Source organism: Phascolarctos cinereus, unplaced genomic scaffold (assembly GCF_003287225.1).
Source record: "Phascolarctos cinereus isolate Bilbo 61053 unplaced genomic scaffold, phaCin_HiC Scaffold_726;HRSCAF=1367, whole genome shotgun sequence".
Classification (NCBI taxonomy): Eukaryota; Metazoa; Chordata; class Mammalia; order Diprotodontia; family Phascolarctidae; genus Phascolarctos; species Phascolarctos cinereus.
In genome coordinates this window covers 340109800-340134902 of record NW_027556098.1, presented here as the reverse complement: position 1 = coordinate 340134902, position 25103 = coordinate 340109800, and the positions used below count along the sequence as shown (strand labels likewise).

The 25103-nt window shown below is 40.8% G+C and overlaps 1 protein-coding gene across 1 annotated transcript; it reads left to right on the top strand.

The window, feature by feature from the left end:
- Positions 1-902: 902 nt before the first annotated feature.
- Positions 903-24713, top strand: DLEU7 (deleted in lymphocytic leukemia 7). Its single transcript, XM_020969987.2, has 2 exons — positions 903-1486; positions 23851-24713. Exons 1-2 carry the CDS (start codon positions 1118-1120, stop codon positions 24055-24057), a joined length of 576 nt encoding a protein of 191 aa, XP_020825646.1. The 5' UTR covers positions 903-1117; the 3' UTR covers positions 24058-24713.
- Positions 24714-25103: the final 390 nt, after the last annotated feature.

The following is a 25103-nucleotide window of genomic DNA, read 5'->3' as shown; positions in this document are numbered from 1 at the left end:
CCTAGCAAAGACCATTAAGGCCCTTTTCTAAATTGAACACTTAAGCTGTTGGGGGGAAAAAAAGGAAAACAGGGAACCAGGAAGAGAAAGATTTGCCCCGAGTTGGGGCTCCCCGTCTATTCCCTTAAAGTGTTTCTTGCTTTCTATCATCTTTCTTAAACACCAACACACACCACTGATTTCCTTCATCTACCAAAGCATAAAATTGCCGGTCCTTTGACCTAACTTATATCAAGGAAGTAGCAATGTTAGACTTAATTAAAAACAGCAAATATTTGTACAGCTGCCCATGGGTTCGCAGCATAGAAATGGATTTAGCATCAAATCTTGCTGTCGTAAGTCCTTTGGGAACTTCTTACAAAAACGTATAGGATCCCCTGGCTTACTCTTTGGTGCCAGGAATGCTTCTTCTAGAGTTAGTTCAGGTGCGGCTCTTTCCCCTTTCAGATTTCCAACTTCTTTCCTCCTCAAACCTACGTCTTTCCTTAAACTCCCGATTACCACTGCGGCGCGGATGTGGCTTTGAGTTGCAAATGGAGCATGAAACCCCAAAGAGAACCCAGTGAAAGCCCATTTATTGGAAACAAGCAAACAAGTTGTAGCAATGTTGCATTGCTGCAAATGATTTCCTTAAAAAAAAAAACCCAAAAAACTTCTGTAGCTAGGAGAGAAATGATAGCCTTTTGGTTTAGATTTCCAGATTCGCTTCTGAGTTTCCCTTCTGCCCTTTGGCGCTCTATTTTACACTCCACAGGGCCTTATAAATTCTCCCGAAGGAGAAGATTTCCTTTTCATTGCGCATCCCCAAAGACGTGTACAAATAACATAGGGCGCACAACTACCTATTTCTTAAGGAAAGAGGAGGAAAGAAACGCTTTCCACTGCACGGGCTTTTAGGTCTTCGCGGAGGAGCTCAAACCAACAAGTGATTGATTACACGTCGAGGGGGCGGGGCTGCGGCCCCAAGCACGTAGAAAAGGAGCGCACTCGGAGGGTGCAGGGCAAGGCTGGCAGGAAGGAAACGGGCGGAAAATGTGACCCTGTTGACCTCAATCATCCCCTCCGCCTCTCCTTCCTCACCTGCGCGAGAAATAGAGCAGAAAAAACGCGGGCAGCCATGAACAGCGCGACGCACTTCCAGGCCTCCATCAGCCACCAGATAATGGCCCTGCAGATCCTGCGGCTCTTGAAGCAGCAGAGGGACAGAGAAGACGGCCAGCCTTCCCCCCAGCACATGGCTGCAGCCCCTGGGCAGCCAGGCCCGGGAGAGGACCGAGAGAAGGCCGAGGGCTCAGCCGAGGCGAAGCCGGGAGATGAGGGGGGCGCCGAATCCGCGCCCCGGAACCCCGGTCAGTGCTCGCTGGCCCGCGTGGCCGTGCGCATCGTGCTGGCCCGCGTGGTCGAGTCCACTTCGCAGCTTCTCCAGGTGGAGCAGACGATCCTGAATAACCTGCATCAAGAGCTGAGCTTCCCCATCTACTTAAAAGTAAGTTCCCCTCGCCCCACTTCCCGCTTCTTTCCAGCCACGGCCGCACCCAGAGAGGCATCCACGACCTGTCCCCCGGAGCCAAGGCTGGGCTGACCGGGGCCGAGGGGCAGCGCTGGCGTGAAGTGGGGGACTGAGGTTAAGCCACAGTAGAGAAGGAAGGCAGTGACAGGTTTGGAATTTTCATTGCAAAAGCATTCTGGAGGAAGAGTAGAGAAAAGATGCACGGGAAAAGTGTGCGTATGTGCGTGCATGTGTTTGTGCATATGTAGGTGTGTGTGTGCTAGAGGGAAGAGGGTATCCTGCCCAGGCTGGTCCTCTTTTTCCTGCTGTATGAACCATCCTTCACAATACAGTTGGACCTCCAGAGCAGAGGGGAATTGATCCCATAATCAACCTTGTTGCTTTTTTGCCATCTGGGTGTAAATCATCACTTCTGCTGTGTTCTTCTGGTTATGAAAACAGTTGGCCAAACTTATCACATAATGGTAAAATATTAATCAACATTTACATAGCGCTTACTATCTTTGTGGTGGATTGGAAAGGGCCTTTAATAATAGTAATTTGTATTTGTGCCAGGCACTTAATTTTGTGGTGGATTAGAAAGGGTCCTGGGTTAAAATTTTGAAATCAACACCCTTGCTTTATGTACTTCTGAATATGAAAATGGCCAGTCATAACTTAATAATAATTAACATTTATAAAGCACTTAATTTTCTGGGGGTCCTAGGTTCAAATTTTGAAATCATCACTCCTTTTATATGTTTCTGGGTATGAAAACAGTTGGCCAACCTGATCATTTAATAATAAAAAAAAGACAAAAATAATGACGATAATTAACATTGATATAGCCCTTGCTGAGTGCCAAGCACTGAATTTTGTGGTGGATTGGAAAGGTCCCTGGGTTCAGGTTTTGAGATCGTCACCCCTATTGTGTGCTTTTGGAAATAGTTGATCAAGGTCATCACTTAATATCATAATAAAACCATTTATATAGCACTTAAATGCCAGGCATTAAATTTTCTGGTGAGTTGGAAAGGGCATTTGTTTTAAGTTTTGATTCTGCTAATTTAAACTGTGTGATCTTGGGCAAGAGGCTTACTTTTACTTTGCCTCAGTTTCCTCATTTTCCAGGACACAAGGTTGGCCTCTGATCTCAAAGGCCTCTTTCAACTTCACCTTTCTGTGATTTAATAAGTGCTTTCCTGTGGTACAGGTGGGATTAGTAAATCACCTGAATGTTTTCCCGCACTAAATTATCTTTATTTCTTTAAAGTTTTTTCACACCCATGAATTACATTTATTTTCACTACTTGTCTGGTTCACTCCTGGGCTCAGGGGCCTACTGAGTCAATAATCTAAATGCTTATTGAGCAGTCTTAGAAGGGCTGAGCCAAATGTGTTGAAGTGTGAATATTAATATTAAATGCCTGCTAAGTAAAAGAGCTTGTCTTTGTATGGCACCTGTTCCCTCTCAGGGTTGCAAACTGCTTAACCAAATATTGCTGAGCAGAGCAGCTACATAGCACAGCAATATCTCCATAAAGGAAAGAATTCTAGTTTAGGAGTCACTCTGGGTCCTGCCACTAATTCACTTTGAGGCTTTGTTTAGGCCTTGGTTTCCCTACCTGGAAAATGAAAGGCTTCAGCTAAAATAAAAGGCTTCGGCTAAATAATTCCAGGGTATCTTCTAGCTTGTAGATTTTAAGTACAGTATTGCTTCAAATGTCTTGGTTGTCAAACGTGCCCAAAGGGCTTTTTAAATAATACATGTGACAACAGGAAGCCAAGTGATAGCATGAGAAGAATTTTGTAATACCCAGGGTTTGCTGCTCTTATACTTTAGAAGGAAGGCATCTGACAGATCTTTTAAAATTCTATTTTATTCCATAAATTAAAAATGAAATAAAATATAAATAAATAATGATATATAAATATAAAAGTAAAAATAAAAAACAATAAAATAAATTAGAAATCAAACACCAAACTTAAATATCCAGATAAGTATTATGAGAGATCCTTGTGTTATGGGAAAAGTCCTGATTTTAGGGGTCTAGATCTGATTCCAGGCCCAGCTTTGTCACTTTAGTATTAACTGTTGACCATGGCAAGTCACTAAATATCTCTGGGCCTCGATTTCCATACCTGCATTTTAGGTAAAATAATGAGAGATGGCCAAGTTTAGTAGGAGTGGGTTTGAAGTCAGAAAATCTGGGTTTAAATTCTGAATCTACTACTTGTGTGACCTTCAGCAAGTAACTTAACCCCATCTTGGCTTTAGTGACCTCCTTTATAAAATAGGAAGGTTGGACAAGATGATGTCTGAAGTCCTTTCTATCTCTAAATCTATTCTCCTGTGATCCCAATACCCAGACTGTCTGCTTTTTGGAATTAAATTGGACTTTATAGAGCAAGGCTATGAGTTATTTAACAAATAACCATCAATTATGTTATTACATAAAAGAGTAATTATGTATGATAAATATATTAGTTATTATATAAGCAATAATAATAAAAGTGAGTTATTTTATTATTTGCAAAGTCATCTTGGGAAGATGTATGCTTTTTCTAACAGTGTGACTGTGGCGTAACTTCCCTCTCTTGGAATTGTCTTCAGGGCCAGCTACAGGAGATAATAGGCCTTGTTTATTTTACCGTTGCATCTTGTTGGAAAGAAGTTCACGTTCCTCTAAATTGCACTTGCTCAGCTTCATTACCCACCCTGTTTATCAGATTGGACTCCAAATGACCCTGCTTTGGTCAGACCAATCACGAGAAATTGGAATATCCTACTCTGTTCTGGAAGGGCACTGAAAATTTGGGGCTCTTTTAAAGGGTAGTAGGGGGACAAGAATAGTTGAAAGAACTGAAGACAAGCATGAGAAAGAGACTTGAGGTGATAGAAATAACAATCTTTAAAAGAGAAGCTATATGATATAGTGGAAAGAGAGCTACCTTCAATTCAGAGGCCCCAGGTTGGAATCTCACTGGTGTTGTTATGACTTTGAGCAAGTCACTTGGGATCAAAGAATCATAGACAAAGCTGGAAGGGACCTCAGAAGCTGTGGAGTCCAACCGTCTGACTTTTACAGATGAGGAAACTGAGGCACAGAAATTTAGTGACTCAGCCGGAGTCATGTAGCTAGTAAAATTTTAAAATTGGGATTTTAACCCTGGTTCAGTGCTGTCCTCTTCACTGCACCATACTGCCTTTCTTAAAACTAAGGTATAGAGGGGTTATGACTTCAAGGTCACATTTGTCTCAGGTGGAAGAACTAAAATTTATACCCAGGTTCTCTGATTTCAAATCCATCTTGCTTTTGCCCACTCCTACCCCATGCCGTCTGTAATTTCCCTGGCCCTTGGTTTTCTCATCTTTATGATAGGGAGGTAGACTAGAGGATCTCTTGTTATTGTTTGTCCTCAAAGAGGACCACGACATCAGAATGGCTTGCAAATGAGCTGGATTTAAGGGAGGCAGGGCTGTGCAAAGTCACCAGCCTCACTCTCTCCTCTGGAGCTGTCTGGGACCAGTGGCAAGATATAAATCAGGATGACTGGAGATGACCCCAAGATAATTTCTTAGCTTATATTCTAAGAGGGAAAATCTGGAGTTCCTTAACTGGCTGGAGTAACCACCACCACAACGAATGAGAGAGGACCTTGTCTCTGGCCCAGTGCTTTTTATTTAAAAAGGCAAAGGCTTGTTGAGGGCACATGCAGTTAACTGAGCTGTGAGTATTACCTGATGGGTGACTGGCATTGAAATGCCAGTCATTTCAATATGGTATACTATATAACATTAATCAATCCTGCTATTTGCCAGGCATTGTGCTAAAGTATTGGGGGTGGGGTATAAATCAAAAGAATGAAATAGTCTTTATTCCTAATAAGTTTACATTCTGTTGGAGGAGTCTGCGAGATAGAAAAGAACGCATATATGGAACATACATGTATATCTATATAATTCACTTCTGTTAAATTAACACTTTAATGCTTTAATTATCCAACTTCTGACTCTTTGATTCTGAAATGTTTCATCTTGGCCACCAGGAAGTCTCCCCCTGGAGTTTCATCATGATGTATCTTAATGCATTCGCCCCCTACCCCGAAGACTGAAGCTGCAGTGGCCAAGTTTAATTAATTGATGCTACTCCAAGTCCTTCCTCTTCATTCATAGCCTAGTCTCCTCCACACCACCACTACCCTGAGTTAGGTGTTGTTACCTGGACTATTGTAGTAATTAGCCTCCTAATTAGTCTCCTAGCATTCAGTCTTTCCTTTCTCCAATCCACTGTTCACACAGCTACCAAAATAATCTCCCTGAGACACAGGGTTCTGTCAGACTGGTCCACCATCCATGCTCTCCAGATTGTGGGAGACTGTATATTCAGTTACTATTGAGAAACCTGTGGTCCTAAATGATTGGTGTTAATCACCTCTTTCATACCACTTAGCTACTTACTCTGCTCTTAGGAAGCGGGATAAGAAAGAGACGGGAACCCTTGGGCCCCACTTATATTACAGAAATGAGGGGAAATGTTCAGAGAATCACACATACAGAGCTGGAAGGGACCTTGGAGGCTATTAAGTGAATCCCCTAATTGCACAGATGAGGAAGCTGAGACACATGCCCAGGATCACACAGCAAGTAAGCATCTGAAATAGGATTTGACGCTAGTCTTCCTGCATTTCAGGGTGTGCTGGAGCCAGCTGTATATTGGCTCTGGAGAGTTGATTGTTAACATTTTCAGTGTGAACATTTACACCTTAGAAATTGGCAGATGCTATAAATCGGGTCTTGAATGACTGTTTTGTTGTTTGTCTAGACCAGTGCTTCTTAAACTGTGGGTCTTGACCCAATATGGGGTTGAGAAAAATTCGGCAACAGTAAAAGGTTCTGAATTCGCATTGACCAAAAATTAATTAAAAATCGAATGGGTAACGAATGCGAAGGTGTTTCTGGCAGTGCTTGCCCTGTGTTGCATCAGGAAAGTTCACTGTAGCCTTGGTTCTGAACACAAAACATGCTCACATTGCACTTCGAATGCCCTCAAGCCACCCAGTTCCAGTGAACACTGCCAAAACTTGAAAAGGGATCCTGAGTGGAAAAAGTTTAAGAAGTCCTGGCTCTAGACTTATAAAAACGATAGAGAAAATGTTAATGATGCAGATTAAATTTAAAAGCAGACATCCCCCCCTTCCTCTGAGAGCTGGTTATTAAATATTTACCAGCACTTTCTTGACACTACCTCTCCTGTACCATACTCCCTTTCAAGACCGTACTACTTATTGTGATGGGACAAAGGACAAAGACACAGCCTTTATGTCAGGGGAAATGCTAAACAATGACAAAAGAGATTAGAATTGTGTTTTCAACCTTAGCAAAGTGAGTAGAGGTTGAGGGGAAGTGGGTAAACAAAGGGGCAGCCAAACACAATGACTGGGTCAGTGTCCCTTGATGATGGTCCATATGTGAGGCAAGGCTTTCTACTTGGAGGGTCATAGCTTCCAGTAATTCCCTAGTATTATTTATGCATTTAAAAAATTTAATTCCAAGTTCTTTCCTTTTCTTCACCCCCTCTCCCACTTATCGAGAAGGCAAGAAATATGATACCCATTATACATATGAAGTCATAGCTTTATTATTTAATGGAATACCAGACTAAGGTTGAATCTGGTGATAGTTCTACTGGCCAATTTAGGTCTGGGGAAGTGAGACTGTACATAGTAAGGCATTCTAACAGACCTAGGATTCAGTAGATTCAATTGAAATCATAAATTTAGGAGATCTTCACTAGCTTTGATGTTGGATTTCCATCTTTATCAGGAAGACTGGTATGAAAGGAAGATTTATGGAACCAAGAGTTGAGAGACTTGGGTCTTAATTCTTATTAACCATATGACTGTGTGCAGGTCATTTAACCCCTTTGAAACAGTCCTGTCATTGGTCTCTTGGAGATAATATATGCCCTATCTACAGGGTTGTGACAAGTCTTTTGTAAACTGTAAAGTGCTTTTGAAATAGAAATGTGAGCCATCCATCCTTGTTTTATGAGTGATGTTTGACCCTAGAATTGAGTTTTTTTTTTCCCAGTGGTATTCTGAACTCCAGTGAGTTAGAACTGTATGTTTATGTTGGGGAAGAAAGGGGGACAAGGATCATCGGCAGGGTTATTGATGCAAGCGAGGGCATTCTTGGGAAGCAAGGAGGAACCTGCCTGTAATTTGGATTTGACCATGGGCTCAGCTTGCAGCTGTTGGAAGCACATTGGGCCAAGGCTTTCTTTTCCTTTACCGCTGAGTGAGGATGATTGTGACCTCTCGAGTGCCAAATATCTGTCTTGGCTCTTGGCTTTTGTCATTCTCTCCTATTCAGAGCTCTGCCCCCCCTTCAATCTCAGAACTGCTGTACCCTTTAAAGAGGATGGATGCATTTAATGCCTCTCTGATTGGCCCCTGGTAGGAGCCTCCTTGCCAGTATTTGTCATTGTTCACAGTTACTTCGATAAATTCTAGCTTTTTGGAAAGGGAGCCTAATATACAGTACGAGGGCTATAAAAATAGGTTTGGTTTTTTAAAGGGGGGAAATCCAGCCATGTTGCTGAATCAGAGAGACAGTTTCTATTAATAACACTGAAACTGCTTGATTCAAAATTTTCCTGCACCTTTAAAGTGAGGGCAGCATCCCTGATGACTATGAAATTGGCATAGAGCATCAGTGTCAGAGGTGCAGTTCTTCCCTAACTCCCAGGGGAAGCTGAGGATCAGTTCTAGTAGATGTTAGTATTGGGGTGCTTAATCTTTTTTGTGTCCTGAACCCCTTCTCAGAATAAGGTTTTTAAAAAACAGAAAATAAAATGTACAGGATTACAAAGGAAATACAGTTACTGAAATATTAATTTTAAAGAGCTTAAAATACTAATTTTAAAAACTGAGTTCATGGACCCCAGATTTAAGAACACTTTCTCCAGTTAAGAGAGCAGGCTGTCGGGATGACCCCCACAGGACTTCTCTTGCTCTTTTGGTGGCCAATCCAGGAGCTAGCTGCATTGGTGCTGTTTTTTCTGGCTGCCTCCCAGAGGCCAGAGCATTCTGTTTTTCTTTAGACCTCTCTTTTTCTTAGCGGGCAGAGGCAGCATCTCACTCCTAGATCTTCTCTATTTATTTTTTCCTCTCTATGGTATTTTCTCTTTTGGAGGGCAGAGCCCCAGCCTGGCAGCATCTATAGTATCTCCCAGGCTCTCTTGTAGTGAGCCTTCTGCTAGCAAGGTTCTATTCTCTTTCCTTCTCTAAAATAAAGTCAACCAAATTTCCTCCTAAGAGGTTATTTATGGGTGAAAAAAGGCTTCTATAACATCATACTTTTGCTCATGTTGTCTCTATTGCCCAAAATGTCTTTCCACTTCTTTCCTATTGCATTCCTACTTGGTCTTTTAAAGCCAGTTAATTTTCCACGTCTTCTATGAAGCCTTCCTGGATACTTCCCAAAGTGGGTAATGATGCATTATAGTTTTTTTTTTAAATCCAAACAAAATTCTTTGGCCCAGTAGATAGAAAGCTTGGCTTACAATCAGGAAGAGCTAGGTTCAAGTCCTATCCGTCACACACAATGTCTGTGTCATTCAAACCAAGCCATTTAAATTCTCAATACTCTAGGTCAGGGCTTCTTACACTTTTCTCACTCGACACCCCTTCAGCACTTCTTAAACTGTAGGTCAAAAACCCCCTGTAGGTCTTGACCCACAGTTTAGGAAGTGCTGCCTAGGTAATTCTCTTAATACCCTGAGTTTGCAGACCAGGTACTGACCTATGTGGGTTGTGGGCATTTCTCACCAGGGCTTTTATACCAATGAAAGACCCAGATCCAAGAAGAAAAAGGAAAACTGATTTATTTAGTAACTGGTAAACCTGTTTACTAAGGATTTACAAAGTTACAGGTAGCCCAGAAGTGTGCAAGATGATAGAAGGAAGCTAATTTGTTTTTTGAAAATTGCCCCCGGTGACAAATCTATGTAGTGGACAAGTAATTGGGGCAGCTATGTGGCACAGTGGATGGAGCACTGGGCTTGGAGTCTGGAAGATTCCTCTTCATGAGTTCAAATCTGGCCTCAGATACTTACTAGCTGTATGACCCTGGGCAAGTCACTTAACCCTGTTTGGTTCCATTTCCTCATCTTGTTTACCTCAGTTTTCTCATCTGTAAAATGAGTTGGAGAAGGAAACGGCAAACCACTCCAAGAACACCACAAATGGGGTCATGGAAAGTTGGACATGACTTGAAGAACTCAACAACAGCAGAAGATAAGAGTCGATCGTAAAATCATTTTAAGAAGAATTTCTCTTTGTAATATGTATACCCTTTCCCAATCCCAAAACTTCTAAGTGTTCTGAAGACAGATTTATGAAAGAGCTAAAGAAGTTGTCACTAGTAGGCAGAAGAGTTTTAATTTTTCATTGTATATCACCATCCTCTATGATCCCAAGTATCTCAGTCATCCATCCATCCATCCATCCATCTATCCATCCATCCTTGGTAGTTTTTGCTTGCTTTGTGCTTCAGTTTGAGTATCAGGTCTGGACCCTGGCTTCCAAACTCACTGCTGATGTTATTTGCACATTGTAAGCGTGAACCTCCTGTTGCCTGGAGAAATTTAGACATTGATAACAAGTGTGGTAAGTTTTTACTTCTGAGGAGCAAGGCCAATTTCTGTAAACTTGGGAACTGTGTCTCTGAAAAATCATTATGAAGCTATGGAGGAAATCTACGCTCATGGTTACGCTATCTGAACCCTCTCTGTACCCTGAGGACTGCTCTGTACTTGGGACAAACTTGTGTTTTCTGTATTAGAAAGAGGCTCAGTGGCTCACCACAGACTGCCTGGTGTGTTTTTTCCATGTGTGCACTGACTTTTACAAGAAACTCGTTTATAGCTCTATAATTCCCTGTGACATGAATGATATGAAAAGCAGTACAAAAAAATTAAAAAAAAAAACCCACCAGCTTTCCAAAATACAAATGATTGGAAAAGGCTATTATGAGAAAACCCTAAAAAACCTTTCTGTCAGCTGGATCTTGGTGGGAATGCTACAGCAGTGTATTCTAGGAGTGGTCATGCTACCCAGTCAGCATCCCTGAATAGGGGGTAGTTGTCATCATGCAGACACCCATCACAGACTGCTTTTTTCATTGGGCTTTTTAAGTTAAAAATAATACCGTTCCCTAAGCAAGTACATGGAAACACAGAGAATATGGGGAGTTTGCATTGCATGTATCCCAAAGTAAAAATGTTTAATTTCCTGTGGACAATGATTTTTTTTTTATGGTGACTGGCAGATTTTTGGGGAGTTCTTCATTGGGTGTTTTATTAACGCACTGCTGCTTATCTATATAGGACTGACCTTGGGTTCAAGGAACACAACTGACGACCACTTTGTGCTCTGTGAAGTTCCGATCCCATGAAAATTTTATGAATTATGCAAGGTTATAGTGTAATATGGCTGGGAGCATGATTTGTTTCAGTTGTCCCTCTAAGCATTCTTTCCATTTTATGTACTCCCACATCACATGAGGGATTCTAGTGTGTCTTACCTCAGCCCAGGATTATTTTTAACTTTGCTAAGGAGCTTCAGAGAAGTCTTTCTAATGAATATGTTGCTGCTTAGTACAACCAAGTACCATTACTGAAACGTGGGGGAGAGTTTCCTTTTTCTACTGCTGATCCTCTGATTATCAGCTTTGAGAGATGCTCTGGGGAGAGTAGCTGGGCCTATGGGTGGAAGATAAGGAGCTCTGAAACAGCAAAAGAATAAAAATTGGGATATGATCATTTCTGGAAGAAAATTTATCTGCTTTCTAAGAAAGTACAAACTAATAGAGTCTGATAAGGTGAAGGAGTGAGAAATTGTGATGAGCTCACTGCAGCCTCTGTCGTGTGAATGAAATAAAATGCCAAATACTTAAGATAAATTAAAAGGAGAGGAGCAACCCCAGAACCCCCAAAAAGAAAGCCTCAAAGATAAGGAAAGGACAAGGACATGAGCAAACATAAGGAAAAAAAACTCCCCCAAATGATGAGTAAATACTATGTATTCTATAAGAAGTCAAGTGAATAAGCATTTATTAAGTGCTTACTAATTGCCAGGCACTTTGTTAAATGCTAGGGACACAAATAAAGGCAAAAAAAAAAATCCCCTGCTCTCAAGAAGTTCACCCTCCAATGAAAGAGACAACATAGAAGCAAATAGTACAAACAAGTTATATACAGGATAAATTGTCGATGGTCCGGGGGTGGGGCACGGGCATTAGCATTAATACCTTCTTGTAGGCTTCTTGTTGAAGGTGGGACTTGAAAGAAGCTAGAAGGCAGAGATGAGGAGGGAGAGAATTCGAGGAATGGAGGGAAAATAACAAATTAACTGTATCAGTCCAAGAAATGAAGCTGGGCCTAACAACATACGACACATGAACTTGGATGATAAACGCTTTAAATGTAATGACATCAGTGAAGAGGGATCTGGCATCTATAATGGTATCGTCGTTTGTCATCAGTAAAAATAGAATAAAACAAAATGATAAAAGTCAATAACATGGAGAAAGTGATGGAAAATTTGAATAAAGGAATAGAATGAATGGGAAATAAAATTTTCAAACTGGAACGCCAGTTGGCAAAAATGGCAGAAAATCAGACCAAAAAACAACTCGGCTGGAAAAAGAGTTGAAAACCTTACAAGCATTGATGATGGAGCTAGAAGATAGAACTTGGAAAGAGAAGTGAAGGATCATTGGATCACTGAAGAAATGTGAAGAAAATCTAACCACTTTTTTCTTCTTCTACAAGAAACTGCTCCCAGAGTAAGCTCAAGGGATAGATAGGTAGAAGGAATCCACTGGACTCCCTCAGAGAGTAATGTGAATCGTGCAGGATTCTCACCCATCCCAAGAAAATGGAGGGGGAAAAAAAGCTGTTCATGATATATGGAAGTCAAGGGAAATCATTTCCTCTCCAGAATGTTTTGCTCAGCCATACCTTGGATGATATATGATGACAAAAAAGAAATTTCAGTTCCCCACAACATTTTTGACAAAAATGACTTGGCTTGAGCCTTTGATACACTTTTTGGGGAAACCACATTTGGGCACATTTGATATGCACATCAATGAGGAATATCATCAAATTGAAGCCAGTTAAGTTTACCTGGAGGTTGACTTCAGCCAGTTCAGTGGGTTAATTTGCTGTACCCAGTTATATCATGCCTCTTTGGGAGAAATATTTTAGAATGTTATATGCCTTTTCCATCTCTGGTTTGTAGCTTTTCCCTGTATGATGGTATGGGTAGTAGTTTTAAATGTGATGCTGTTATTAGACATTGTTTGTCAATATCAGCCTCTAATGTGGACCAGTTTAGCTCATATCAGTGGCCTACGTGATTGAGAAAATTTTGCCTTCCGACTTTGTGAATCAAGTCACAAATCTTAGTTTCCTCATTCATAAAGGGTGTGGGCTAGATCTTACCCCAAAGTTAAATGGTTCTATCTATGGTAGGAAACTAATTGAATTCTTTGGAATTCCAAATGGGATAAAATAGTCATGTGCAAGAGAGACTCTAAATTCCAGGGAAATAGGAAGTGTGTGTTATGTCTGTTTGTTTGTATCCTCCAGCACCTAGCATAGTACTTGGTATTTAATAGGTTCTCAATAAATGTTTACTGAATTGAGTTGTTAAAAAAACAAAAAGGAAGTACAGACTGATTTGTAATTTAGGCAGATCAAGGAATGATTTTAAAAATGGATCAAGAGTAGAGGGGGGGAAGGCTTGTAAATTCCTCAACTTATGTGTGAATATTTGTACAAAATATTTGAATAATGTTATACATTGATATAATTTGAGATGTATTCCAAAGAAGGTTGTGTTTTTTTTGTGTGGTGTTTTTTTTTTTTTTACTCCAATACAAAGTCAAAATCAAACTGTGAAATCCTAAAATTAACTTCAATGAGAATTCTGCCTTTGTCAACATGTGGTCTTTATACATTTAATTCTCCCTTCTGATCTTTTCAAGATGTTGGTCAGACAGATGATCTTTCACTTTCACTCTACCTGACACAAAATGAATTAAAAATTTACTACTTAAAGTATAGTACACCTCTTTTTTTTCTTCTTTTTCTTTTTTAAAATCATGGAGGCCCTCTCTGAGTCCATGGGATTTGGATGTTAATTAAGCAGTCACATTAGCTGTGCTATTATTCTAGGGTTATAATGAAACTGTCTAGCTGGAAGTGTCAAACTAGATCTTTAAAGCTTTTTAAAAAATTAATAGACTATGCGTTTGATTTTTTCTTTAAGAGTTAGTATTCCCTGTCCTTTGAGATGGAGTTATTCTCCTAACCTACCCAGAAAACTTCTACCCTAATGACTAAAAGATTTCTGATTCTTAAGATTTTTTTTTAAAGTGCTTTTGGAATTGAATAAGACATTAACTAAATTTTACTTCATTGACATTAACTAAATTTTACTTCATTGACATTAACTAAATTTTACTTCATTGACAATCTAGCCTTGTTCCTTTTGGGAGGGACAGGGCGGGGGAGGAGTTGCAAAAATATCCTCAAGATCCAGAAGAGATACATGAGGCCATTGCACAGAAAAAGTCAGCTAGCTAATATTTGAAATAACCCTAACAGGTATTAGTATTAATTATAGGTTACTTTTACCCATGTGAGCTTCTTGCTTGAGGTGCCCTCTTGACCCAGAGGGTTCCAGCTGATTCTGACTTTTCTGGTCCACGGTACCATCTTGAGAATTTGGAAACCTGCTTAACTATTCCTGTCTCCCCTTCCAGCATGCATATCACCAAGTTAAAGAAGGATGTTTTATTTACAGATCAAAGAAAATGAAATAGAACCTCCGACACACCAGTGTGAAGGACACTCCAATGAGCAGCTTCTCCCTAGTGGCTGTGTAGAGTCCCCATTCTGAATAGGCAGATTCCTCTCTTTGCTGGTCTCAGTCACTGTCCCTGGGCAGGGTTTTCTCCTTGTGGTTTGCTGCTGCCCCAGTGGGCAGTATCATGGGGCCCTGCAGGCTGTTCTCTCACATGGCCATAGCCCACTCTTGAGGCAGACCTTTCTCAGGCACAGCCTTCACTCCCATGGAAGGGGAATGTCAAAAGATCCAGGCTTCAGAGCTATAAATGACCTTAGTGGCTAGCTAGTCTAATATTCTCATGTTGTATGTAAGGAAACAAACTTGAGGAGGGACAGTTTTAAACGGAGTTGGGATTCAAACCCAGGCCCTGTGACTCAGGACAGTTCACCATAGTTGGACTTTTCCAGCCCTAGTGTTGATGTGCCTGACTTTGGCCTCTCTTCTAATCAAGTTTAGGTTCAGATATGCCGATTACAGATTCCGTCACCTGAGGGAGACTTCTGGAATTCATATTTAGTAGCTGATTTAAAAATAATTTTTTCCTCATTATTTCTGTCTCTCTCTTTTTCTTTTTTGTTTAGGCAATTGGGGTTGACTTGCCCAGAGTCACACAGCTAGTGTCACATGTTTGGTCTGAGGCCGGCTTTGAACTCAGGTCCTCCTGACTTCAGGGCTGGTGCTCTATCCACTGCACCACCTAGCTGCCCCCATTATTTCTCTTTGACAATAGAGGGTGGTGACTTTGGTCATCATAGGGTGCTGTAGAAGAAATTCTGCATTCTTTAAGTTTCCCAGAATATGTTCCTAGATGGGGTAGCATTCATTTTGAGAGAGGAAAAGGTCATGATGTTAGCTATCTAGTCTAACTCCTTTAGAGGTGAGTAAACTGAGGCACCGGGAGATTAAGGACAAACAGGTTGCACGGTGGTTAGAGAGCTGGGCCTGAAGTCAAGAGGACCTGAGTTCAAATGTGGCCTCAGTGACCCTAGGCAAGTCACTTAACCCCTGTTTGCCTCAGTTTCCTCATCTGTAAAATGGGGGTGATAATAGTACCTACCTCCCAAGGCTCTTGTGAGGATCAAAAGAGATAATAACTGTTAACCACTTAGCACAGTGCCTAGCAGATATTATGCAGTATATAAATGTTAGCTATCATTAAGTAAATGCCTTGTCCTCTGATTCAGATCGTGAGTGTCAGAAGTGGGATTTGAACCTACGTCCCTTTACTCCAGGGTCACGTGCCATCTCCATGGATTATTTAGATGGATTCATGATCATAATGTGGGTTTCTCACTCTGAATTGAAAATCACAGTCTACTTCTGCCCTTTTATCCTGTGCGTTCTTGTCTGTGTTTTCCATATAACTTTCGTAATCAGCAGGTACTTATTAAATACTTATGTGCCAGACATTGGAAATGCAAAGGCAAAAATGAAATGGTTCCTGTCTTCAGGGAGCTTACATTCTATGGAGAGGATCTATCCAAGATCTGGGGGTGGTGTGTGTGTGTGTGTGTGTGTGTGTGTGTGTGTATGTTTTAATATAATATATATACATATAATAAACACACACATACATATATAATGTTTTGCTGCACATGAATTCTAGGAGTACCTTTCTCTCATAAAACATGGGGATCAGGCTACAGAAGTATCAACCTATTTAAGAAATGTCCTGGGAATCCACATAAACTTACATGTAAAATAGGTGCCTAGAAAAATTCATCCAGAAGCGGGGGCTCATTTAGGCCTGTGACTTCAAACTGGGAGGTCTCTCAGATTGGGTGAGTTTTCATGGGGCTTTGCTTCTGTGGATGCCTATCATTTAAGTTCTTTCAACTAACCAAGCCCTTTTAAATTATGCTGAAAAGATAAAGTGTTGGCCCATATACTGACTGTTAAATTTGGGTGATATTTCATTATGGTTCAGACTCCATAATTTATATGATAGTTTCTTAGCGTTGGGGGGGGGAAACGGTCAAGAAGAAAGGAATTTGAACCCTTATTGGCTTTTAGGCTTTTGTTTTCTCCATTTAAAAAAAAAAGTTTAAACTATTAATGACCTCTGAAGCTCATTGGCGATAGATAAAACGACTGTGGGTTCCCTGCATTTTTAATCCCTCCTAGGACTGGGTGGATAGAGCATAGCCGGGGTCATCCATATGTACACCTGGGTTAAACATGGAATTATATTTAGGCAAGGTCAACTCTGTAGTCACTGTTGGTGTAGAGTTATCCAGCTGGCTGATCTTGTGGCATATTCACCATGCAGTTTAGAGGAAATGGGGCGGGGGGCAAATGGGCAGCAGGTAAGACTCTCTGAGAGTTTAAATAGCTTTACTCAAATAGTTTGATGCCTTTTCTTGTTTCTTTCTTTGGTTGGTGTGGGCCTGTCTTTCAGCCTGTCAGAGCTGGTATAGCACGTCTGTTATCTTTTGGGTATGTGTGTTGGAGTCTACGGTCAGGTCCTCTTATCTCAGAGCTGAGAACCTAGGCAAAGAATGCATGAAAGAGGGGATTTGATCGATCATTACTTGGATTCCATATTTGGTTTGAGGTCATGTATTGGATTGTAAGTGAGTGAGCTCATTGTTCAAAATTCCCAGAGAAGTGTGCCTAGTAGCGGGCAGTGAGCATCAGGCTTGGACACCTCGATTTAAAATCCATAGAGATGGGTTATAGTGAGAGAAACAGATTGTTATCAGAATAGGGTTTGGTTTATTTATTTAAAAAACAAAAAAAACCTGTGTGCTAATTTGATTAGGATGTAAATGCCAGTGGTTTTTTTTTTTTTAAAGACAAGGTCTGCTATCCTGGCACCTAATACAGTTCTAGGGCTGTCTTTAAAATAAATGTAGAATGAGCTCCCAGAGTGGTGGTTTTCACAATGGAGTGGAAAAGATTTTGATAGATAGACCAGAACTTAGGTCCACCAGATAACATTGCCTTTGAAATAGGCAGCTAGAAATATACACATATACATATGCACATACTATATATATCTAGGAAATATAGAAGCATACAGCTACATATCTTATATGTGTTCACTTACATTTACATAATGCCATAGGGTTTGCGAAGTGCTTTACAAATAATGTATCAGTTGATTCCCACAAATAACTCTGGGAGGTAGGTGCTGTTTTTAAACCCCCATTTTACAGAGAGGGAAATTGTGGCAGCCCATTTCAAAGGCAGGCTTCCAGTGTGTGTGTGTGTGTGTGTGTGTGTGTGTGTGTGTGTGTGTGTGTTTATGTACACATATATTCTTTTCATGGGCATTTGAGGTATTAAATTCCTGAAAGTCTACACAACTTACACAGTGATGGACCAACAGGGCAGAGCCAGCTTATGGTATACCTACAGTTTTGTCGGCTTCTTTTTACTCCCATCTCATCTTGAGTTCTGATTAAGTAGCCTTAGCTGAGTATATTTATTTCCTAAGGAATTTCTGTCCTAAAGGGTTGGAAGCCAAATTGGTCAGGACCATACGTTGGATCAGTAAAGTATGAGTGGAGGGTTTGTATTAAGAAAGAAAATGGAGCTGGCTGGTGTGGGAGGCTTAAGAAGAAGTGTGAAATCATAGGCTTTGTAAGGAATTCCATAGAGGGCCAATCATGGCAGTGAAGGCCCAGGTGAAATTAGGTAACGTAAGTTTGTAGTGGACTCGTCAGTGTGCTTTCTCCAGTTGAGGCTGCTGGTGGGGATGGTTCAGGGTTGGGACAACCAGAAGGACAAGTAGGCAGGGGTTAGAGAGCAGAGGGTGGTCAGAACTTGAACTGATTGATAGATGAGACAGGGTTGGGAAGGGAGGACAGTGAAGTCAGAGCCCCTTTTAGAAGACCAATTAGAAGTCGTGGTGAGAAAATATTTGGAGGATTCCCTTTGCCTATAGCATGCAGACTCCTTAGCCTGGCATTTAAGACTCCCTAGAGTTCACCTACTTTGTCAGCTTTATTTCGTGATTGTTTACTCATTTTACAGCCCAGCCAAGTAGGATAGTCATTTCTTGATCTCTCATACCCATGTCTCTGCTGGGCACGTAGGTTGTTCTCTGTGCCTTGAAGACATTCCTTCATCTACACTGTTTGCCAAGATTCTTCTCATCAAGCTCTAGCTTAGGTGTCACCTCCAGGAAGTCTTTCCTGATCCTCTCAGCTGAAAGTAATCTATCCCTTCTCACATTTTCCTAGAGCAGAGGGGCCAAATACAAAGCTCCTGGCCAACACCCGGCCCGTGACACTTCCCAGCATTGTCCAAACCAGGTTACAGTGGGTTGGGGAATAGGGAACACAGTAAACAAAAATGACAGCAGAACAGAGATAATGCTGCATTTTAAAAATTAATAAGGGTCCCTATATAGATTGGTGACCCAGATGTTTGAGTTGGACTCTCTTAGAGTACTTTGCTTGATTCTTTTATTTCCTAACATTAAACCTATCTGTGTATATGCCGTATCCCTATAGAATAGAGGTTCTTAGCCTGGAGGCTGTGAACTCATTTAAAAATATTTTGATGCCTGTATTTCAGTATAATTGGTTTCCTTCTTCATGCTATTTATTTTGTTGTACACAATTAAAAATATTCTGAGAAGACTGTAGGTTTCATCAGCCTGTCAGGAGGGGTCTATGACGCACAAAAGGTTAAGAATCCATGCAGTTGAATAGTTGAAGCTCATTGAGACAGGGCCTGTTGCAGTTTTCCGGCTTTGTGTCCCTAGCATCTCATGTTCAGGAGTTTGGCATCATGTCTGACTCTGTGACCTCATTTGGGGTTTTCTTGGCAAGGATACTGGAGTGATTTGCCATTTTCTTCTCCAGCTTATTTTTCAGATGAGGAACTGAGGCACACAGGGTTAAGTGACTTGCCCAGGGTCACATAGCAACTATATGTCTGAGGCCAGATTTGAACTCGAGAAGATGAGTCTTCAGGGCCAACACTCTATGTGCCGTGCCACCCAACTGCCCTAGTATCCTAGTATGATGCTTTTATGTTTGCTGAATTGAACACATTCATGAAGCCATATTCTTCTCTTCCTGCCATGAGTCGCACTATGCAGCGGTCCCTTCTCCCCATCCTGTCCTTTCCCTCGTTAGAATGGAAACTCCCTGAAGGCAGGGTCTGACTAGCTTACTTCAATTTGTATGTCCAATAGGGGGCACCCTTTTCCTACTATTGGGTTCTTGCTTTGGGCTCACATAATGGGTTCCCTTAGGGAACTGACTCCAAAATGTTCTTGGGCTCTTCTCAGTAGTCCATCTAGGGCTCTCATCTGGAGTTGTTCCAGGAAAACCTCCTCAAACAAAACTTGGCCAGAGTCTAGGTTCTACCTCAAAGGGATTAATAATAGGACCTCTTTTAGACCGAGCAGCTCGGTTCAGGTCCGTTTCTTCTGGGCAGCTAGGCATGGGCTGCACTGCCTGTTGCTGGTGGTGATCTCCTCTGAGAAAGACAGGGTTGCAGGAAGCACTCCCATTGGACAGCCAGCCCCTAGACCTCTCAGTGACCTCTTATCTTCATGAGTTAGCTGCCAAGGCTGGGAACATCTATCTCAGGATTGCTGTATAAGTTACTAGGGAAAGAAATACAAAGCAGAAGAAGAGGGAGCTGGAGATTTAAGATGGATCTGAGATCCATTAGAGGCATCTAGGTGGCACAGTGGATAGAGCATTGGGCCTGGAGTCTGGAAGGCCTGAGTTCAAATCGAGCCACAGACTGGCAAAATATCCATTCTTCTTGCTTGCAATATTCAGCCTCTTCTCTCCTTTTCCGTATGCCTCTTGACATCCATAGCATATCAGAACCAGCTGTAGGCAGATGATTTTCCTCTCAGTCTGTTGGTTTCCCCATCTGTAAAGTGGGACTGTTTTACCTTTTGTAAGTCCCTCATTTCATCTCAACATCAGACCTGACTTGAGAGGGTGCTGGCTTGAGAGCCTGTGTCTGTGATGGGGATGATCTGAGAATTGGTCTGCAGGCCGGGATCTGGGGCTTATGCCCATGGGCTAACATTTATGTTGAAAGGGGCGAATGATTCACAGTTTTGCAGTGCCGTGTTTGTTGGCACCGGCCACAGCGGCTCTTCTTAGCTACTCCTGATCAGCTCACCAAAGGTGTCATATTTGTGGCCTGCTTCAGAAGGTAGAGTCAGTGTTACAAAAAGTCATTAGCCCTGCCAGGCATACGCCTCAGCAGGCTCAGTGATGAAAAGCAGGGTCTTCATGTATCCCAGAATTTTACAGAGGCACTTTTTTTTGTAATTGTAAAGAATAGGAAGCGAAGTAGATGCCTGTGATTGGGGAATAGTTAAACAAATGTAATAGAATATTAACCAGGTTAGAAGAAATGAATATAGTAAATACAAAGAAGCATAGTAAAACTGTATGTGAACTGATGCCAAGTGAAATAAGTAGAATCAGGAAAATAATATACACGATGAGTAACAAGATAATTGAAACTGGATGTTGTGAAATAATAATCAAGTTTGGTCCCAGAGAAGGAATAGCAGAAGATGTCCCTCCCTACATTTTGCAGAGATGGGATACTGTGGGTATGGAATGATACATGGAAATGTGAAATTAACTATCTTGGTTAATTTTGCTAGTTGCTTCTCATAAGGGTTGCATGTTAGGGAGGTAGAGAAGGGAGGGGTAGTATATTGGGGAAATGTGTGTGATATAAAACAAAAGATAACAAAAATGCAATGAGAAAAAAAAAAGAAAAGAAAAACAGAAGTCTTCTGAGATCGACATTGAGGATTTACTTCCTTGTACCAAAAAGATTAGCTGGAGGAGACGTCAGGAAGAACACCTTTTCAGCTCACCATGTTTTATCAAGGGTGGCTGTGTGTTAGGGTTCTCATGGCTCAACATCTCATAATCAGTCTCAGAAATTTTCATCAACATTTGGATGTTTTGAACCCAGGTTTTAGATTGATCAAAATGGGGGGGAAAAGCCAGGGAGTTCTAATTTTGGCAAGGGGTTCTCATCACCATCTAGGATATTAACTTGCCTGGGTGAACATATGGGATTTGACAAACAAAAGCTGTTGGGAGGGATATGCTCCTGGGCTGAATGGAAAACACTTTAAATGAAATCATCACAAATATTTATTATGTGAGTCTCTAACAGAAGAGTATGGGCCAGTTAATACTCTGGTTCCTTCAGTGATTTCTCTGTGGACTTCCATTGTTCTGCAATGAAAACAGTAGGGGTTTCATCTTGAGGTCATTTCTGACTCCCGGGGCCCCCACCGTGGCTTTTCTCGATTATGGAAAGGAAGAGAGACAATCACCTGTTTTTCTTTTTCTGTCTTGGGTCCTAATAGTCCCACAGAAAGGCATCCCTTGTTAATTTGTTTTCTTTGACCTTTAATATATTTTAGACAGAATTGGAAGGAAATACCAAAATAGTAAAATAAAGAGTCTTGCAGAATTCAACAGAGACCCAAAGTTTCCCCAGGGCATGAGGGGCCAATACAGTTCAGCAGCTGAATTTTGTGGTGTGTGTGTGTGTGTGTGTGTGTGTGTGTGTGTGTGTGTGTGTGTGTGTGCTGACTTCCCCAAAGATGCTTTCTCTGAGGTTCTCTAAATAAAACTTAGAATTGTGTTAGGAGCTCGGTATCTATTTTTAAAGGCATTTTAGTCTTATTTGGGTGATGAATGCTATTGGAGCCTGGCTATTAGGCACATGTTAGCTACACATTTCATCATTTGGCTCTGTTCTGAAAGTCCACTTACTTACCAAAGTCTTGGACTCCCATTTCCTTTTGTTTGGAGGTTTGGTCTGCTTCTCAGATTCAGATTGGTGAAATTGTCAAATTCAGTCAAAAAGCACATTTAATAAGTGCTTATTTTGTGGTTGAGTATGGAGGGAGACAAATTTTTGTGCTCTTGGGTCATGGGACAGAAGCAGCAAATGAAGCCACTGCCATGTCTATATTTCCCCCTTCTCCCAAGCTCTAAAATTATAGTTACCCTATGATGAAGCATACTTCCCACCTCTTGGCAGAGAAGTGATAGACAGGCTATAGGTGCAGAATGAGACAAATTTCCAGACAGTCAGGAATGTGTTTATCTTTTTCTTAAGTATACCCTTTGTTGGAAGGGGGAGGATTTGGGGTGGGAGATTAGGGAGGTATTGTGGGTTTGTAATAGTGATACAAACAAAAAAAAAAGAAAAGAAGGAAAGTTGATGTCAATGAAACATTTAAAAATACTCAGAAGTGAGCATCAGACAGTTGAGAAGGGGATGCTACCAACAGCTGTTTTTCTGTTACCTTGTTAAAATTAATACATATTTAAAAACAAGTTGTATATAATAGAAGTCCGTAGTCTTTATCCATCCCTATTTTCTGTTATTTATATCTTGAGATAGTATTTGAAATATTCATAATAAATTTTAAAAATATTTTATTTTCCCCCAATTACATGTAAAAAAAATTTTCAACTTTTTTTTTTTATGAGGCAATTGTAGTTAAGTGACTTGCCCATAGTCACACAGCTAGTGAGCGCTATGTGTCTGAGGCCGGATTTGAACTCTGGTCCTCCTGACTCCAGGGCCAGTGCTCTATCCACTGCACCACCTAGCTGCCCCAATTTTTAACATTTTTAAAAAAGTTTCGAGTTCCAGATTTTATCCTTCCCTCTCTCCTCTTCTTTGTCCATGAGACGGTAAGCAATCTGATATAGGTTATACATGTGCAGTCACATAAAACCTATTTCATCTTAGTAATTTTGTGGAAGAAAACGCGAATTTAAAAAAAGTGAAAAATAGTATGCTTTGGTCTGTATTCAGATGCTATCCACTCTTTCTCTCAGGATGGGTATCATTTTTCACCACAAGTGCTTTGGGGGTTGTCTTGGATCATTGTCTCTCTGAGAACAGCCAAGCCATTCACAGTTGTTCATTGTACAATATTGCTTTTACTATATGTAATGTTCTCTTGGTTCTGCTCATTTCACTCTGTATCAGTTCTGAAATCATCCTGCTTGTCATTTCTTATAGTATAATATTTCATTACAAAATTATACCACAACTTGTTCAGCCATTCCCCAATTGATGGGCATCCCTAGAATACATTTTTAAAAAATTTAGGAGTATAAATTGTCCCATAAGGCCCCTGAAGAAATACACTATTTGTCATGGATTGTTAACCTTTTTTGTGTCATGGACACCCTTGGCAATCTGGTGAATCTTATGAACCCTTCTAAGAAAACTGTTTTTAAAGACATAAAATAAAATACATAGGATTACAAAGGAAGCCCATTATATTGAAATACAATTATTAAACAAAAATACAAGTTCGCACCCTCTTCCCTCCCTGCCCAAAGTTGAGAACCCTTCTCCTGGTCAGTATGTGAATTTGGTAGAGTCCATTTTCACGTCATTGCCTTGCATGTATTTCTTACCTTTGGTTTTTCTTTCTTTAATTGTTTTTAAAGGACAGTATTGAGTTTAGAAACATCTGCAGTCGTATGGCCCGGCAACAAGAGGGACAGAGTTTTGACCAAGACCTGAATGCAGCCTACCAGTGCCTGAAGACCATCATCAAGAAGCTGATCCGTTCAGTGCTGAGCCTCCCGGCCGATGTCCGTGCTTTGGCCTGTGTTGCTCTGAGGCAGGTTCTCCAGAATCTTCTGGATCTGTGAATGTTATTGATATGTGAATTGAAGCCAGTCTGGCTGTAAGCTTTAGCCAAGCAGTTATTGTATGTAGGCCTTAACAGCAAAATGAGCCTTTGAGCATCAGACAGAATTGAGGGCTGTCTTCCAGACCCTTCAGAATTCTTTTCACGTTTATAACAATCAGTAACAGGTAGCTAGAGTTTTCAGGGATTTTTGTCATTTTTCTGACTTGCTGTGGTTAGGAATATCATTTGCTTTGGTTACATAATTGGATTAAGTACATTAATTTCCCCATCAGATATTTCTATCGACCTGTTACATATTTTTTTTTCCATAGAGGCCTCGTTGTTAGTGCTGTTTGGTGGCTGAAGCTCTATTATTAATAAAAGTCTGAGCCATAAATGTGATATTTGATAATTGATATGTGTTTCTGTTGCTGTGTATAAAAGAGAAAATGTCCATTTATTTCATTTCCTAGTGAAATTTCTCTAGAAATTTGAAGACTCTGTTAATACTTCTGATTCTTGTTCCTGGTGTAGTAAATTTACTGCTTCACAGCTGCTAAATGGCTTTCAAGTTTTCTGCCTTCAGTGCCTTGGTTTGGAAATTGGAAGTGATGATAATCCCATTTAAAGTACTTGGAATAAAAGATGCTAAATAAAATATAAAGTATTGTGTTATTACAGCCTGAGATGAAAATTTCCAGATTCCTTTTAAAATTGTCTTTATACATCCTACTTCAAATAGGAAATCGTGTGGAAAAAAGCGGAGAGAGAAGTGGGTGCATTGGCCAGCCTCCCTTAAGCATTTGCAGCTGAGAAGAGAGGGAAGGTGACTGTGGATTTTTGGTAGCTCAGATGGGCACATAGCTAATCTTTCCTAGGTTTCCTGAAGTTTTCATGCAGATTGTACCCAGAACAGAGGTCAATTAAACCTCTAATGTTCCCCATAATACTTTACTAGAAGCAGTATCAGATTTAGGAGATAGGAATGAACTACAGAGTGTGACCTGTTTCCTAAAAAAATTAGGAAACTGTGTGTGATTGGGAGGGTCAGGAGTGGGGGAAAAT